Source organism: Macaca nemestrina, chromosome 7 (genome assembly GCF_043159975.1).
Source record: "Macaca nemestrina isolate mMacNem1 chromosome 7, mMacNem.hap1, whole genome shotgun sequence".
Lineage (NCBI taxonomy): Eukaryota > Metazoa > Chordata > Mammalia > Primates > Cercopithecidae > Macaca > Macaca nemestrina.
This window is the reverse complement of record NC_092131.1, coordinates 139,445,913-139,464,115: the sequence shown is the minus strand read 5'-3', so window position 1 is coordinate 139,464,115 and position 18,203 is coordinate 139,445,913. Positions and strand designations below refer to the sequence as shown.

The 18,203-nt window shown below is 40.2% G+C and overlaps 1 protein-coding gene across 9 annotated transcripts in view; it reads left to right on the top strand.

Annotated features, from left to right (window-relative positions):
- Positions 1–18,203, top strand: part of LOC105489073 (talin 2) — a 452,478-nt gene that overhangs the window by 259,694 nt on the left and 174,581 nt on the right. For all 9 annotated transcript variants that reach the window (XM_011753725.3, XM_011753706.3, XM_011753714.3 and 6 more), the window contains 6 exons: positions 907–1,078; positions 3,737–3,834; positions 5,198–5,327; positions 6,673–6,825; positions 9,307–9,449; positions 11,042–11,169. In XM_011753725.3, the coding sequence (XP_011752027.2) occupies positions 943–1,078; positions 3,737–3,834; positions 5,198–5,327; positions 6,673–6,825; positions 9,307–9,449; positions 11,042–11,169 (788 nt within the window). In that variant the 5' untranslated portion in view covers positions 907–942. The remainder of the gene's footprint in view (positions 1–906; positions 1,079–3,736; positions 3,835–5,197; positions 5,328–6,672; positions 6,826–9,306; positions 9,450–11,041; positions 11,170–18,203) is intronic.

Sequence of the window (18,203 nt, the reverse complement as noted above, 5' to 3'; positions counted from 1 at the left end):
CTTGAACTCCTGAGTTCAAGTGATCCGCCCCCTTCAGCCTCCCAAAGTGCTGGGATTACAGGCGTGAGCCACTGCACCCAGCCACCTGTGTATTTTCTAAAGCTATTGAGCCGGACAAGAAACAAAATATCTCCATAGTTTGTCTAAACAAAATCAGAATTGAGTTGCATTTATTCACTTTGAGACCCCAATCACATGAAGCTTCTTGGTACCCTTTGGGTTTAAGATTGGCCTCTCTGGCCTCACATTGATCTTTCCTTGGGATTCTATTTTATGTACTGTTCAGGGCCGATATCATTATAGCCACTTTATTTGTGAAGAAATTGAGGCAGAGTGGCCAAAGTGACTTTCTCAGATTGATACAGGCTCTTAGTGATGGAGCTGGGCCCAGAAGCCAAGTCTTTTGGTAGAGGGGGGTGGTGGGGCCCTTGTGCCAAGAGGAGCACCTGAGAGAGCTTCCCTGATTCTTCTCTGTCCCCAGGAGCTGAGAGGACCCAGGGAACTGAGGCTGTCTTTAGGACTCGGTCATAGGTGCTCAAGGCTTCTGCCTCTTGCCTCGAGGACATTAACTCTGGAAATTCCACTCCCAGGACCTTTTCTCGGAAACCCCAAGGAGGGGAACTACTCGGAGGTGTGGTGAACATCTGGAGCTCCCTCCTCCTCAGGGGTCTACTTGTCACCCTCAGGGGTTCTGCTGTTAGCCGATATTTTGTAGTTGTCCTCCTTTAAATTTTTCAAAATTGATTTTTAAAATGTGTTTTGGACCTAAAGTGTTCTCTGTATTTGCTGTTTTATTCTCTTTCCCTGTTTAAAATTGATTTTTAAGTCCAGCACTTTTTTTTTGTTTTTTTCCCCAAGACAAACTATTAACGTGAACATCCGGGTTTGTCTCTTTGTGTTTTCCAGACATTCTAAGTGAGACTGTCCGCATCACCTAGGAAAATGGTGGCCCTATCCTTAAAGATTTGTGTCCGCCACTGCAACGTGGTGAAGACCATGCAGTTTGAACCATCTACAGCTGTGTATGATGCGTGTCGAGTCATTCGGGAACGGGTACCTGAGGCACAAACTGGGCAAGGTAGGTCATGGGTTATTTACTGGCTTCTTAAAATGTGTTTGCATGTTTTTCACTTTTTGGCTAAAGAGACAGAGGCTCCAAGTGGTACACAAGCCTATTAGTGCCTATGTTTCAAATGAAATGTCTTCTTAGATCAGACACTACCTGCTTCCTCTGTGAGACTTGTGATGACAATGACCATGCCCACCGCTGAGTCATCACTGTCATTGTGCCCAGCAACTTGACCCTCCCATACATGAGGATTATGCTCTGCAGTTTACAGATCACGTTCTCATGTATCATCTCGTCCCAAGAAAGTGCAAGTGAAGCTGCCCTAACAATATTGGCGATATGTGTCCTAAACCCTGTTTCCCATGCTGAACGCTTTCCACTGCCATTGAAACCAGGGCAGGTCTTATATTTCAAGTTTTTTTTTTTTTACAGGGACTTTATACATTTTATCTCAAACTTTTAAAAAAAGACATTTGTGATATATGTTTTGTTTGAAGTTTGGCTAAATCACTCATCCCCATTAATCTGAGTTTAAACAAAAGCCACTTGTACCATTTTATTTTCCTCTTCCCTTTGTCTTCTCTCTATGTGTCTTTCCTTTATTTAGTATTTATTTGACAGGCAGTTGAGAAATTGGATCCCTTCCAAATCAGTACGTCTTTAGTGTGAAAGTGGGATAAAACTTATCTTAAAAATGGAAAGAATAGGCCAAGCATGGTGGCTCACACCTGGAATCCAAGCACTTTGGGAGGCCAAGGCGGGAAGATCGCTTGAGCCCAGGAGTTAGAGACCAGCCTAGGCAACAGGGTGAAACCCTGTCTCTACTAAAGTCTGAAAAATTAGCTGAGTGTTGCGGTATGTGCCTGTAGTCTCAGCTATGGGGGAAGTCAAGGCAGGAAAGTAGCTTCAACCCAGGAGTTTATGGCTGCAGCAAACCGTGATCCAGCCACTGCACTCCAGCCTGGGTGACGGAGCGAGACACTGACTCAAAATAAAAGGAAGAATAAAAATCAAACATCACAACAAGGGTAATTATAAATACAAAAATCTCTTCTTGAAAAGATCTGCTTTTCATAAAATTCTTTTTGGTCTGAAACATGATGATGATGATGATTATTATTATTATTATTGTTTTTTAGATGGAATCTCACTCTTGTTGCCCAGGCTGGCAATGGTGTGATCTCGGCTCACTGCAACCTCTACCTTCCTGGTTAAAGCAATTCTCCTGCCTTAGCCTCCCAAGTAGCTGGGATTACAGGTGCGCGCCACCACACCCAGCTAATTTTTTGTATTTTTAGTAGAGACGGGGTTTCACCATGTTAGCCAGGGTGGTCTTGAACTCCTGATCTCTGGTGAGCCGCCTGCCTCGGCCTCCCAAAGTGCTGAGATTACAGGAGTGAGCCACCGCGCCTGGACGGTTATTATTTTTTGAGACAGGGTCTCGCTCTGTCACTGAGGCTAGAGTGCAGTGGCCCCATCACACTTCACTGCAGCCTCAACCTTCCATTCTTAGGTGATCCTCTCGCCTCAGCCTCCTGAATAGCTGGGACTGCAGGTGCACACGCCAGCACACCCGGCTAATTTTTGTATTTTTTATAGATACAAGGTCTCGCTATGTTGCTCAGGCTTGTCTCGAACTCCTGTGCCCAACTGATCCACCTGCCTTGGCCTCTCAAATTGCTAGGATTACAGGCGTGAGCAACTGCGCCCCCTGGCTATTAAAACATTATTTATGTTATTAGTAGTGTTTCTAGATTACTTAGAAATAAGGTTTGCTACATCCCTAACTTTCCTCTACTATTTGGTTGTCTAGTCATTTCTGGTGCCTTTACTTTTCTGTTCCCTTTTTCTGTTGTTGTTCTGTCAGATTTTTTTTTTTTTTTGGTTGGGGGTGGGGAGCTTGATTGCTATATAGTGCTAGTGAAGGTATAAACCTTTAAAGATTTTGAAGTTGCTTTTCTAAGAAACAGCAGGAGCTCTTACCCTCAGCTGGGTGTCAGAAGAAAGAAAGAAATTTTGGGGGTAGGAAGTGGTACTGCTCCTCTCCTGCCACCCCGCCCCCTTCGTACTTCCTATGTCAAATTCAGGGGTTTCTGCAGAGAACACCAAATTTAATTTTGCACCTTTTGCATAATTTGTTGGTGTTCGGGGTCAGAGGCCTTATCTCACAAGGGACTCCTACCCCTCTTTTAGACTGCTCAGTTGGGATGATGGAGGGGTCACTGGAGACATAAAGGCTTCATTTGTCCCCCTTTGCCTGAGTGGCCTTGGGCCTAGGTGGTCACTTCCTTAGTTTCTTCACTGCTGTCCTGTCATTCTCCATGGGGTGTTGGTCTGGTTTTTATAGCAAGGGATAGAGAACAAGCTCAAATTCAGTTAGAAGGAAATTTGGACTGCTTCTAAATTTTTCTACATTTTAGACACAACTACAGCCCACCGGTTTTAGGAAACACAGACCTTAGTTGTGGGCGTTGCTTCTGCAACTCAACTCTTACTCCTCCAGATCTGCTGCAGTCCCGGCGGCTGCTGGTGTTGTCAAAACGAAACATTTGTGTCTGGTGAAGGAGAACACCCACATCCTTGCTGAGTCAGCATCTCAGCGCCTGGAAGTCAGCGATGGCTTCATCACCACTTTGCCTACTGTTTTTCTTCCCATCTATATTTCAGCTTCTGACTATGGACTGTTTCTTTCGGATGAAGACCCCAGGAAAGGGATCTGGCTGGAAGCGGGCAGAACACTGGATTACTACATGTTGCGGAATGGGGTATGCTGCCGATCCCAGTGCTGTTTCTTCATCCCTTTGTCCCTGGGCCTTCCATAGACGCCAACACGGTTACGCTATTTTGATTCAAGGGCATCTTATTAATAGTTCGATGCATTGTACTCTCTAAGGGCTGTTCAGGTGGTGATAGAAAATACCAGATATCCAAATTCTTGAGATTCCATAGAAGGATTCAAGCAGTTCGAGGTTAGTACTTTAAGTAGTTTCGACTTGGCGTTGTTGGATTTGGTAATTGTGAGATAAGATTACGGCATCTTGCTATAAGTATGGAAGAGATATTCCTGTGCCTGGTAATGGGAAGTAAGAACAGATGAGAGGGAAAACGAAATGTAACCCTAACGGTAGTTAGAGACTGAATATTAGTGTTTTGTTTCTGAAAAAGAAACTTCAATTTGAGATGTGAGTTTAATAATGATCAGTAGTAGTAACAGCAACAACAAAAGTGGTTGTGTTATGGAAGTAGGGAGAAGTCATGAGTAAAAACATATTAAACGTTTTGTTCAGCTTAACCTCCAAGATACCGGGTTTTAGTATGTAGGATGAACTTGACCCATCAGATTGATGGGTAGTCCGTAAAGTCAGAGTGAAATAGGTGATGCCAATTGATTTGGATAAGAAATTAATAGTTTAGTTTTAGGAAGTTCATAGTTCTAGTTTTAGGAAGTGTAGTCAACAAGTTACTTAAAAATATCCCCCGAACATGTTACCCCTGTTTGGTCTTGTCATTAATGTATTTCAGCACACTATTTTGAAAACCACTATTACTGTGATATGCCACTGCTGTGAAGAACGATGAGGATGCTATTTATGTCTTTCATTGTTTATAATATATAAGGTAAAAATGTGTTTATAGTAAAAATTAAAAACATTTTTATATGCGGATAGTAAAAACATAGAGATCGTAAAAGTTGATTATGACAGTGTTAAAAGATAATTGGAGACACACACTGCTGTCTTTTGAAAAGGCAAGTAGTCACCTCCCTCTGCTAATTCTCCTTAGAACAGATCATTCCCAGCCTTTCAGGAGGTCATACTCTACTTTCATTTCACTGAGGATAGTTTTCAGTAATTGTGAGGCATAAGTATGACTTCTTTGGGCACAATTTTGCTATCAGATTTTTAAGAAATCTTTATGAAAGCAGTTATTTAGCACTGGAGATTCTGTTTTATCATAGTGGCAACAATCCCCTGAAAACTTTGAAAGGTTTTCAAAGATGTTTTAGAAGAAAGAGGAAATCAGAGTCTACTCTGATTTTTTGAAAATTCTTTTTTTAAAGAAAAGTGTCCCAAGTTTGTTATTTATTTTCCCACACAGTGTGAAATTTGTGTGTGGTTTGTGCTCTAGGATATTTTGGAATATAAAAAGAAACAGAGACCTCAGAAAATCCGGATGCTGGATGGATCTGTGAAGACGGTGATGGTGGATGATTCCAAGACTGTGGGGGAGCTCCTGGTCACTATTTGTAGCAGAATAGGTGAGCATTCATAAACCTTCATTATATCTTTTGTTTAGTTTTTAATTACAGGCCTCTTCTTTTTTCCACCTGCATTTGATCTCTAGGCAACTTTGAATATGTCTTAACATGCCGAGTTCTGCCCAATCCCCAGAGGGTGTGTCCATTCTCCCAACTTGCCAATACATGAAACATTTGGACTTCTCACTAAGTCATAGTGGAGGGCTTTCGTTTCCCTCTCCAAAACAAGGAGATTTTCAAATGGAAAGTCATGTGTAATTCAGCCTTCTGCCCATTGCTGCCTTCTATTCTATACGAGCACTGTAGATGTTCACTATCTCCTTGAGTACTTATGAGGACAGTCCGTATGATTATTAGACAGTTTTTCTTCTTGTGGCTTCCATTAGTCTCCCCAGAGAACAAGTCTGCCTCTTTGCTAATGAAGCCCTTCAAATATTTGAAGAAAATAGACTTGCCTATCTTAGTTTTCTCTTCATGCAAAGGGAGCCCACTTCCTTCAGACACTTCTTGTTTGACACTGTCTTGCCTCCTTCTGCATGACGTCCTCTGTGGCAGTGTTTCCCCAAAATTATTATAGATGAGAGAATTTTTTTTTTTTTTTTTTTTTTTTGAGATGGAGTCTGGCTCTGTCGCCCAGGCTGGAGCAGTGGCCGGATCTCAGCTCACTGCAAGCTCTGCCTCCTGGGTTCACGCCATTCTCCTGCCTCAGCCTCCCGAGTAGCTGGGACTACAGGCGCCTGCCATAGCACCCGGCTAATTTTTTGTATTTTTAGTAGAGACTGGGTTTCACTATGTTAGCCACGATGGTCTCGATCTCCTGACCTCGTGATCCGCCTGCCTCGGCCTCCCAAAGTGCTGGGATTACAGGCATGAGCCACCGCGTCCGGCTAGATGAGAGAATTGAATGTGACGTAAGTTTTACTGTAAGTGTGACTTCTTTGGGTACGATTTCACTACTGCATTTTTAGGAAACCTTTATGAAAGCAATTACTTAGCACTGGAGATTCTGTATTATCATAGTGACCACAACCCTGTGAAAATGTAGGAAGGTCTCCAAAGACGTTTCGGAAGAAAGAGGAAACCAGAGTCTGATTTTTAAAAATTTGTTTTTGAAAAAAAAGTGTTCAAGTTTGTTACCTGTTTTCCCCCCACAGTGTGAATATGACTTAACTAGCTGAAGCGCCCTCATTTAATTTGATGTGGCCACCTCCCTGACCCTCACGTTAGTAGGGCTGTTTCTGGTTCTTTGCCACCAGGAGCTCCTTGGAATAGCACAGACCTTAGGCTGGAAGAGGTTGACAGTAATTTAATTATTTATAATTGTAACCTAATTTCCAATTTTTAGGAATAACAAATTATGAAGAATACTCCTTAATCCAAGAAACTATTGATGAAAAGAAAGAGGAAGGAACGGGCACACTCAAAAAAGACAGGACACTGCTACGAGATGAGAGGAAAATGGAGAAGTTGAAGGCCAAGCTGCACACAGATGATGACCGTAAGTGTTTGCAGAGGAAGCGTGATACAGACACACAGGCTTTGCCAGGCCTTACTTCCCTCCCGCCGTCTGTATGACCCAGGACAGGATTTTTGTCTTTGTTTCTTAAAACTCGATTTAAAAAAAGTAGGCTGGGCACAGTGGCTCACGCCTATAATCCCAGTACTTTGGGAGGCCGAGGCAGGTGGATTACCTGAGGTTGGGTTTGAGACCAGCCCGGCCAATATGGTGAAACCTCATCTGCTAAAAACACACAGAAAATCAGCTGCACGCCGGTATTCCCAGCTACTCAGGAGGCTCGGGCAGGAGAAGCACTTGAACCTGGGAGGTGGAGGTTGCAGTGAGCTGAGGTCGCACCATTGTACTCCAGCCTGGATGACAGAGTGAGACTCTGTCTCAAAAAATAAATAAATAAAAATTTTTTAAAAAGTAACTGTAATACCATTTCACATCTAAAGAAATATCTTAATATCAGATATACGAATCATGTTCACATTTGCTTCATTATTGTCTAAAAATTTTTTTAGTAGTTTGAACTGGGATCCAAATAAGGTTGAACAAGTTAATTAATTAGTGAATTAATTTGTTTTACTAAGAGTCTTTCCATCTCTCTTTTTTAATGGACTAATACTAATGATGTATATTTATGGGGTGCAGTGTGATATATCTATGTAGACAATGAAGAAGGATTCAATCAAGCTAATTAACATATCCATCACCTCACTAATTTATCTTTTTTTGTGGTAAGATTGTTAAAAATCTATTATTAGCATTTTTGAAATATATAATGCATTATTATTAACTGTGGTCACCACTCAGTGTGATAGTTCATGTCTTTTTGCAGTTTTTGTGTATGTGAAAAAACCAAATTCTTACTTGTACAGCATTTTGTACAGTCTGGATTTTCTTCATTGCATACCTATGGTGTCATTTAACATGTTCCTCTGTCCCTTTTAATTCCTTAGATCTGGAGACTTGATTTAAGTGTTTGTGTTTATTTTAATAAAGATGCTTTCTTCAGTGGTGATGGGCACTTCCATCAGGAAGTTGTTTCTGGTTTTCTTTTTTGGGGGGATGTTTAACATCCATCAATGACCGTTGCCTTAGACCCATTATTTCCTTAGGAGTTAAAAATAGTAATAGTGGATTGGGCGTGGTGACTCATGCCTGTAATTCTAGCAGTTTGGGAGGCTGAGGCAGTTGGATCACTTGAGGTCAGGAGTTCGAGACCAGCCTGACCAACATGGTGAAACCCTGTCTCTGCTTAAAAATACAAAAATTAGCTGGGTGTGGTGGCACACGGCTGTAATCCCAGCTATGCAGGAGGCTGAGGCAGGAGAATTGCTTGAACCCGGGAGGCGGAGGTTGCAGTGAACTGAGATTGTGCCACTGCACTCCAGCCTGGGCGACAGAGCGTGACTCTGTCTCAAAAAAAAAAAGTAATAGAATTCTATGATTGGAAAGTCATTTTCCATAGCTACACAGTAAATTTGTGGAAAAGCCAGCACGTAACCCCTTGTGTCCCTAAAGCCCATGCTGTTTGCACCTTGCTGCCTGACCCTCCACTGAAAGGGTCTTAATTTATTACCCAGTCCACCTAGACTTCCTGGCCTCTTTCCTCCTTTCATTGTATTTGTTCTTGTGGCTGTATCGGGACGACATCATTATTGCCATTGTGTTTATTGATCTTCTGTGAGGCTCTCATTTCCTCTGACCCTTTGTGTGCTTTTTTTTCTTTCTGCCTAATTTGATTTACAGTTATATACTTCTTTCCAAGAGACTTTAGTAGAAAAATCCCAAGGATTTATTATTATGTGCAAGATACTCTCGCAGGTACTGTGGGAGATGTGGGAGACACGCTTTTTGTACTCAGGTTGCTTATAATCTAGAGACACTGGTGATAAGGACTTAACTCACAATGTGTTTTAAGCCCGCAGAGGAGTGTTGGAGTGAGAGCTGTGAAATTGTACAGGGGAGTGATCAAATACTGTACACATAGATGAGAGAACAGGGTTCTCAGAATGACTGAGATTTAAGCTGACCCATGGCATGGTTCTGCCAGCCCCCCTTTACTGTTGTCTCCCCCACTCCCTCCATACTTTCATTTTCTTCCTCTTTTCTACTTGAGGTCAGAGGTAACTTATTATGCTCAGAGCCTCTAAATCACTTTATTAGCTGAGACTGGAGTATCTGCCCTCCACCCTGCCACCGGAGAGGCAGCATATTACACATTCATTATAGTGCTTTAGCTATAACTTTAGGAATGACTGGGAATTTTCTCCCTCATTTCCATTTTGGCTGGTCATTTGGTAGATGTGAAATTATTTTGCAAAGCTTAAAAACCACAGTACTAATGTAAGAAGTAACTATAACTAAGTATCAGAGTTATAGAAATCTGCATCACACTGCTCTTTTGGTAAATTCCCTTTAATTAAGAGGAAAAATAAACACAGTTCTCTTATATGTCTTGTTGTGTTGCAGTAAATTGGCTGGATCACAGCCGAACATTCAGAGAACAAGGAGTAGATGAAAACGAAACGTTGCTGCTTAGACGGAAGTTCTTTTACTCTGATCAGAATGTAGATTCGAGAGACCCTGTGCAGCTGAACTTGCTTTATGTTCAGGTACAGTATTTACTGCTCAGACACTGAGGTTGATGAGATTGCAGGAAGCTCCTGGCTGTATCTTGTGGCGAGCAGGAGGGCGGCGCTGGCTTCTGCCACGTTTATGGCATCGTTTCCAGCAGGCATTGCTCCTGGGTCCAAGCATGTGTTTGGTTGTGGTGCAGGTTGATATTCTGGATGAGCGCAGCTGACCATCCGGAGTAGGGCCTCCCTGTGGCTTCCCAGAGGTTTCTTAGCTGACATCTTAGATTGCAAGAGAATATTGGTCAGAAAATCAGGACTTCTCATTAACTGGAAGATATCCTCTCAATAATCTTTCATGTGGTTACCCTTAAGTAATTGTTAAACTGACAAGCCATTTAACATGTCTGAGTTTCCCAGTGTGAAGATGTGGATTGTACTGGATTGTCCCCAAGGTTGCTTGTGGCTCAGGGAAAACATCATCCATCTTTGTCCTCTCCTGCCAGCTTCCTTTCTTCCTTTCTTTCCCTCCCTCCCTTTCCTCTCCATATTTATCCATCTATCTGCCCATAGAAATAATGTGGGGGTTGGCAAATTACAGTCATGCCTTTTGCCTATACTTGTGAATAAAGTTTTTTTGTAACACAGCTTATGTATTCAAGTATCACATATTGATAAATCCCCTTGAGGGTTATGTAGTTGTTATACATACCTTCTGTGGCTCTTCTCGCATTCCCGTGACAGAACTCAGTAGTTGTGACAGAGACGGTGTGGCCCAGGAGGTGTGAAATGTTTACTGTTTGGCCTTTTGGAGAAGTTTCCTGACCCCTGACTTAGTGGATGGAAGGATGGCATGGAAAGAGGGCTGAGAGGAAAGAAGTGGGGAGGCCAAAGGGAGAGAGATAGCAGGGCAGTGTAAAGATGCTTATTGGCTTAAGACTCAGAGTGATAGCTGAGAGTGTCCATCTTTGGGTGATTTGGGGGTCATTTAGAGAAAGAAAGGCAGAAAGGAGGGCAGCGGAAAACAACAGCAGTGATGGATGGAGAACTGGGAGGAGGAGGAGTTCAGACACAGCAAGCTCCCCATTTTAGGATGCATTCGCTTGTCCTTTCCCCTGCTGTCTTGAGTATTGAGTTCTTGTCTGTGTGTGTGTGCGCCTATCGCCTTTCTTTCTCTTCTTCTATTACATTGGTCTTTATCTGGGGATGGGGGTTGGGTTGATTTTGCCTCTAGATATTTGATTAGCTAGCTTTATGATTTAGGATTATAAAAAGTACACTGAATTTGTCTTTTGGCCTCTTTGAAGCTGATCATTTCATATGAATTTCCTTGGCCTCTTTTTATAATCACTTCTGCCTTTCTCAATTGTCGTCAGACTTTGCTTTTGCTATACCGGACATCTCTAATGTTTTCCATCTACAGGCCATTTTGGACAAAGGTTTGTTTTTCTTTCGCCTTAGTTTTCTCCCATGTGGTGATCATCCACTGTGTCCTGCACATGTCACCGTGGGTCGTCTGGCACTGTCCCCTGCTCCACAGAGAGAGTGTGCTGGGCCATGGGAATGTGTCAGTGGAGAGAACGCGTCACTCCCCCAAACCTCTGATGTTTTTCCTCCTCCTTGTGTTTCAGGCTCGGGATGACATCCTGAATGGCTCTCACCCTGTCTCCTTCGAGAAAGCCTGTGAGTTTGGTGGATTTCAAGCCCAGATACAGTTTGGACCTCATGTGGAACACAAACATAAACCTGGATTTTTAGAGTAAATGACATTTTGATTTTCTTTTTTTCTCTTTTCTCCTCTCTTCTTTTCCTTTCACCATTTTTTTTTTTTTTTTTGAGCTAGGTATCTAAGATCATACCCTAATTTCATCATTTGTGAGAATGCTAGCTTTTCTTCAATCAAGTAGATGACCAAATTTGCAGATTTTGGGGAAAGCAAGATAAATTGAGAAGTTTTTCTTGCTGAATAGAAATTCAGTGATCTGTGTCCCCCTCCACCCCTTTTTTTTCCCTTCTACTTCATCTTAGTGAAGAGGAAAGTTAAAAAAAAAAAAAATCCACTCCAGTAGGGCCATGGTGTGAACGCCAATGGGGGAGTAAGGGGGAGGGACATGAGCTTTCTTGTAGGATGTGCCAGTCAGCATGAGATGTATCCAGTAGGCCATTCATGGTATTGTGCGTTCACTGTATTGGTTCAAGTGTATCGCAGGGCGAGGATAACGGAGAGGCTTCTTTGACCCTTGTCCCCACTTTCACTTTGGTGGAAAGTAATTGGGACCAGTATATGCCTTTGAGTAAGAAGAAAAGTTAACTTTTCTTCTGGTGCCAGAGAATGCCTGGCCAATATGCTGTTTGGTCTAAACTGAGTTGTTAACCCCGCAGAAAGCAAACCTCTGCCCTTGGGTTAGTGAATCCCAGGGAGCCTTTACAAGGTGATGCTGTGTCCTGCAGTGTGCCACACATTGTGAGTCTGAGGCTGAGGATGGCTCTGAGCAGTTCCTACCACCTACTTAGTTCTGTATTCTCCAAATGAGTCGTACAGCCGGGTGTTCCTCAGGGCCCGCTTTTACCCCACTCGTCTGGCTTCCTTCCTCAGGAGCCTCAGGAAGCGTCCCCTTCTGTTCAGCCACCTATCGAAGGCCGTGTGCACAAGTTCCTTGAGCAGTTTCCACATTCCCACCTTCTAGCCTCACAGCTGGCCCCTCAGATACAACTGATGTCATCAGCCTGAGGATTATGGCCACGGATATTGAGGAATAAACACCAAGAGCTAGTGAGGCCTCGGAGGAAACAACATTCTGTTTCTGTTTTTAAAGTGCCTGGTGACAAATAGAAAATGGAGGGAAGATTGATGAATCAAAAAAATGGAAATAAAACGTTTACCTGTTTTTAGACTTTTGTAGCTGTGAATTTTTATGTCTCCCTGGTAGGAAGGAGATCCGAATGTAGCCATTCACCGGGTTCTTATATTGATGACAATGCCACCCGGGTCATTTTATTAGCTCACTTTCTCCATAGCCCTGGGGCAACTAGTTCTCAGGACTCCCTTGTGAATTGAGAACATAGTATTTCATTTGATAGATACGGAAGAAGCAGGAGAGAGAGAAGTGGCTTATTCACAGTTAAAGAGTTTCTCTGCAAATAGCTTCTGACTTCGAACACCAGGCTCTCATTTTGAAAGGCATTCCTACTTTCAATGAAAGGCAAAGTTGCCCCTTTTACTGGTCTCCCACTATGCAGCAAAGGTACTTAAAACTGGGATTACAGGGTGCTTTGGTCTGTTTCCTAGTATGATGGATCATACCAGCCAAATCATCGTGAATGTTCCTGTACAGCTGACTGCCTGTGTCGAGATTACAAACTAATATCAAAGCATTGGTACTGGTCTTAAAAGTACATACTGCAGTTTGTGGTCCTATTGAATGCTACACACTCACACTCCAGCAGCAGTGTTCTTCTCTTAATAATGTGAGACCACAAGAGTTAAGCAATTGCGTTGAGTTCGTTTCTTTTTTTTCTAAGATTATAATATCAAGTTTATGCCTGTAGTGGTACCTGCACCCTTATTCAGATTCCAAATTAAAATAAGGTAATTTTGCCTGGTGGCAATTATTTTTCCTTACGAATTTGATTTACTTTTTAATTAGGCCAAATTAGGTAATGAGGCATTTTTACTTAATGTAGATATTTAATTGTGTACATTATTGCTTATACCATGCAGGTAAAACTTCTTGAGGATATAAGTCCCTTCTTAATTAAAACAAAACAGTGAGGCCACATTTGCTGATTTGTGAGTTGGATAGCCAGGTCCTGTTTTTGCCTGGGCTGTCCCTGGTGACTGACTGGGCTCTCTTTTGCAGCCTTTAGCTCTTTCCCAATCTAGCTTTCATATGTGTGATCTGCTTAAACAATTTAGGGTTTTAAAATAATAATGAGAAGGTTGGACTTGTGACAGCCGTGCTGAAGATGCAGCCCCCAGAAATTTCAGTTACGTAGTTTCTGAGGTGGGTGCATAGGGATGTGAACGAGGGCATATCTTTTAATTTTTTGAAAATTTTCTTAGCATTTTTGCTCAGAGTTGCAATATGGACATTTTTATGAGATTCGCTTTGAACTTTCTTCAGACTCTCCAGTGATTTCTGGATTTGGCACTTCAGTGAAGGTACTCATTTACAATAATGAAAATCATCAGAGTCTGAAAGATTTTCAGAGTTTCCAGGGATTTAAGGATGATTTAATATATCCATCTACTCTATTGATGGGGAGAATAAGTGCAGAGAGAGACAGAGACAAGGCCCAGAACAGTCAAGTGCGGGGAGGCAGAAGAAAGCCAGGATCTCCTAGACTGAGTCTGATATGCTTTATCCACATGACAGTTTTCCTCAGGTCACCTTCAGAGGGTCCTAAGAAGGGACATTTTATTGGTGCATGAAGTGAAAACGACACATAATCTAGTAATCAGGTATTTGCTTTATGCTTTTCTGTGTTCAGAAAATGCTTGCAGAAAATAGGCCGTGTGATGTGAATTTTTGTACAAATGTGTGGGGTTCATGTGAAATTTTGTTACCTATGTGTGAGCCTGGTGTTTTTCTTTAACTCATTGAGGACTTGCAGATGTGTTTTATTGTGCCAGGTATAGAGAAAATATAAGGGAGATATTATATACTAATTCCTTGCTGTTCTTGAATCTGCAATCTGTGTGGCAGATAAATATATGAAATGGTTATTATGCAGAACCAAAACTTGGCTCTGATCATTTCAACAAAGTCCAACTTTTTAACTGTATTTTAAATGCGGGATGGTCTATTCAGGAAGTTGAAAGTTGCAGTGTAAACTATGCAGACTACTATGGATTGTTTCTAAAAAGGTGAGAGTATCATGCAAGTAGCAATGTTGATTAAAGAAATTGACAAAGTAGAAGGGAAATCTAAAGAAGAATTAACTCTTAAAACAGCAACAACAAAACATAATAATGACTAATTTCCAGACCCTTAAAAACACTGTGGAAAACTTTAAGAAGTGGTCAGAGTAAAAGCCTTCTGTAGACTATATTTTATTGGAGAAGATGAGAGTTACTGGTAAACTTCAGATCTTAAATCAAGGGTACTTGATAAAATTGAAGGTGACTCTAGGTGACAGATATAGAATGTTCAGTACACAATGTTTCAACATTGTGCTATGTTTGGAATTTTTCATAATAAAATTGTTGGGAAAAAAATGAAGATAGCCTGAGAGAATATATATAGACTGTATATGGAAACAGTGAAAGAAACCAGACTTCACAAGTTCTTTAATAAAATTTTAATTACTGGTCAAACCAAACAAGAAGAAATAATCCATATAGCTTTCAAGCCAGTAGGGGTAGGAGGGAAGAAATGCAGATAGCTTGACCGTTACAATAGGAGATGTGCAGGGTGGCTTACGGAAACAAAGTGAAAAGAAGGTCTGGAATAAGATATGGTAAACACTTGTAAATATATTAGGTATCATACCAAATGTAAGTAAATGAAATGCAGCAATTAATAAACAGAGATTCTCATTGAATGGAATTTTTTTTTTTTAAGTCCAGGTCTATATTATCTCTAAAAGACACACTTTTAGACAAAGAACAGAGAGAATGACAGAGGAAAGTTTAAATGCATTGAAACTGATATGCCAGGAAATTTCTACTTACAGTACACAAAATAGACTCTAAGGCAAACAAAGCATAAGTCGAGATAAAGAAGATTATAAAGATAGAAGGACTAATTTATCAGGATACTAAATAATTGTGAACCTGTATATGTGCCTAAGACTGCCTTAAATGTATATAAAGGAAAAATAGACTGTATTGCAATAATTTCAGATATGCAATTTTAGTGAAGTAAGTTAACATACTTCCCTCAGTGAATGATTAGTAGAACAAGATCAAAATAGAAGAAAGAAAATATTTAAAAGAAAATAATGAAATAAAAACCACAGAGAATCAATAAAACCAAAAGCTGGTTCTTTGAAAAACTTGATAAACTTTGGGTAAATGTGATCAAGAAAAACAAAAGAAGAAAAAGGCAAAATAAGGTAAAGAGATATTAAAAAGTGGTTGAGAATGTGATAAACTAGGAAAATTTAGAAAAAATTGATAATTAGAAAATTGAAATCTATAATCTTGAAAGAAATTGACTTATCAGTTTAAAATATACCCATCAAAAAACAACAAAATAAACACTAGGCCCCGGTTATTTCAGAAAATAAAAAAGTAAAGGTCTTCACCTTAATTTGAAACTAGCAGAACTGTAATACCAAAATGAATACAGACAATAGAAAGCTTTTAAATTGAATATAGATGTCTTGCTCAAAAAAGTTAATCAAGTATTAACTAAGTCCAGCATGACATATGTTCATGCGTAAGTGCAAGTTAGAACTAAATAGTGTTTCTTTAAAGGAGGCAAAATTCATTTATTTAACAAATAATTTGTTGAGTGCCTTCTACGTGGTAGACACTAGGCTACTGGAGATACAGCAGTGAAAAACACAGTCAAGCATTTCTGCCCTCATGGAACTTAAATTCTAGTGCAGAAAGGCAGATGAGAACTAATAAGTAAAATATATAATATATTAATGATGCTGAATGCCAAGATAAAAAGGCAGAAAAAGGGAATAGGGAGTTTGTGTATTTTAGGGACTGAGAGAGAACTTGACATTTTAGAATGGAATACCAAGAGACACATCTTAACAGTAGAAAACGTGTTTATATAGTTTACCATGTTAGATTTTTTTGAAAAAACACTATATGATTGTCTTAATTGCTGGAGAAAATTTGATAAAATGAAATAATCTTGATGACAAAAAGAAAAACTTCATGGCATGCCAGAAATTCATGAAAACCTTCTTGGTCTAAACAAGTATGATAATTAATAGTTTAATATTAATTCCTTTTAATGTCCAGAAGGATGCCTGCTATCAATGCTTCTTATCAACATGATACTAAATATCCTAGTGAGTGCAATAAGGAAAGAAAAAGAACTAAACCATATCAGGATTAGATAAACAAAACTGTCATTAGTTGCAGGTGATAGGATTATCTACATAGATAATCAGTCAGTCTACAGAGAACCTTGCTGGAATTAACAAGACTTTTAAGTGAGGTCTTTAGGGGGAAAAAAAATGTGTAATAGCAAATAGTATTCCCATACAAATCAACAAAGAGGAAATATAATTGATAAAAGGGAATTACCTTTTATAGTAGTTACAAAGAGTATAATTTACCTAGGAAGACAGCTGTCCAGTGATCTCCAAGATCTCACCAATAAAATAATAAAAGCTTTTTGAAGAGCATAAAAGGCAGTCTGAGTAAATGCTGTGCTATTGCTATGTTAATGGATAGGAAGACTTGATATCAGGTAAAGTACTTCTACCCAAACTTATAGACTCAGTTCAATTCCAGTCACTTACGTAATAATGAGAAAACTTATCCTTAAAATGGACATCTCAATAAAGCTGCTAAAATTAATATGAACTAGTCAAGGCTCAAGAATGGTAAAGGCTAATTGAAGATATATGAAGGACTCATACAACTACCACAATTTTTTATAAAGATAAAGTAATTAAAACACTATATTAGTGTCATAAGGTGATACAGTAATTCAAAAGATTGATAAATCTACCTTTATTAAAATTAAAATATCTTATTAGGGAAAGACATCATCAAGAGTAAAGCTCCAAACTGGAAAAAGAAATTTACATATCTGCAATGCATACTCCAGGATCAGATTAATATCCAGAAGATATTAAAAAAAGAAAAAAATAATCTGAGAAAAAGATCATCCAGGATATCAGTAGGTACTTTAAAGAGAAGGAACTGTAGTTGGCTGATAAAGACATGAAAAGATGTTTAACTTAATAAGTGATTCAGAAAATGCAAAATCAAAAGGTATAGAGCATTTCATATCTCTCAGATGGACATACATTTAAATGTGTGAAGACACCAAGGTTCTTTATAGAGGAAACAAGGTATTTCAGAATATGAATCTTTTTATTTAAAAATATATACACAAAGAGAAACCGGATGTATTATTGTTTATAGACACAAGGAGTTATAGGAAGATATTAAAGTATCTGTGGAAACTAACTTCAAAAAAGTGGTGGCCAAGCACAGTGGCCCACGCCTGCAATCCCAGCACTTTGGGAGGCTGAGGTGAGTGGATCACCTGAGGTGGGGAGTTCAAGACCATCCTGACCAACATGGAGAAACCCCGTCTCTACTACAAATACAAAATTAGCCAGGTGTGGTGGTGCATACCTGTAATCCCAGCTACTTGGGAGGCTGAGGCACGAGAATCACTTGAACCTGGGAGGTGGAGGTTGCAGTGAGCCAAGATTACATCGTTGCACCCAGCCTGGGCAACAAGAGGGAAACTCCGCTCAAAAAAAAAAAATAAAATAAATGGCTACCTAATAAAGAAAGGATATGGGACTTCCACTAATTCTGTAATCTCTACTTTAGTAACAGAAGAGAAGTAGCAATCATAAAGCAGATATGGCAACATGCCAACGTGTATTTCTCCTTGGTGGTAGGTATATAAGTTATAAAGCATATATTTTTCTATAATTTGAAATGTTTCACACTCAACTTTTTTTTTTTTTTTTTGGAGACAAAGTCTCACTCTGTCATCCAGGCTGGAGTGCAGTGGCGCCATCTCAGCCTCCACCTCTCTGGTGCAAGCAGTCCCCTCACCTCAGCCTCTCAAGTAGCTGGGACTTCAAGAATGCACCACCACGCCTGGCTAACTTTTGTATGGGGTCCCAGTTTGATGC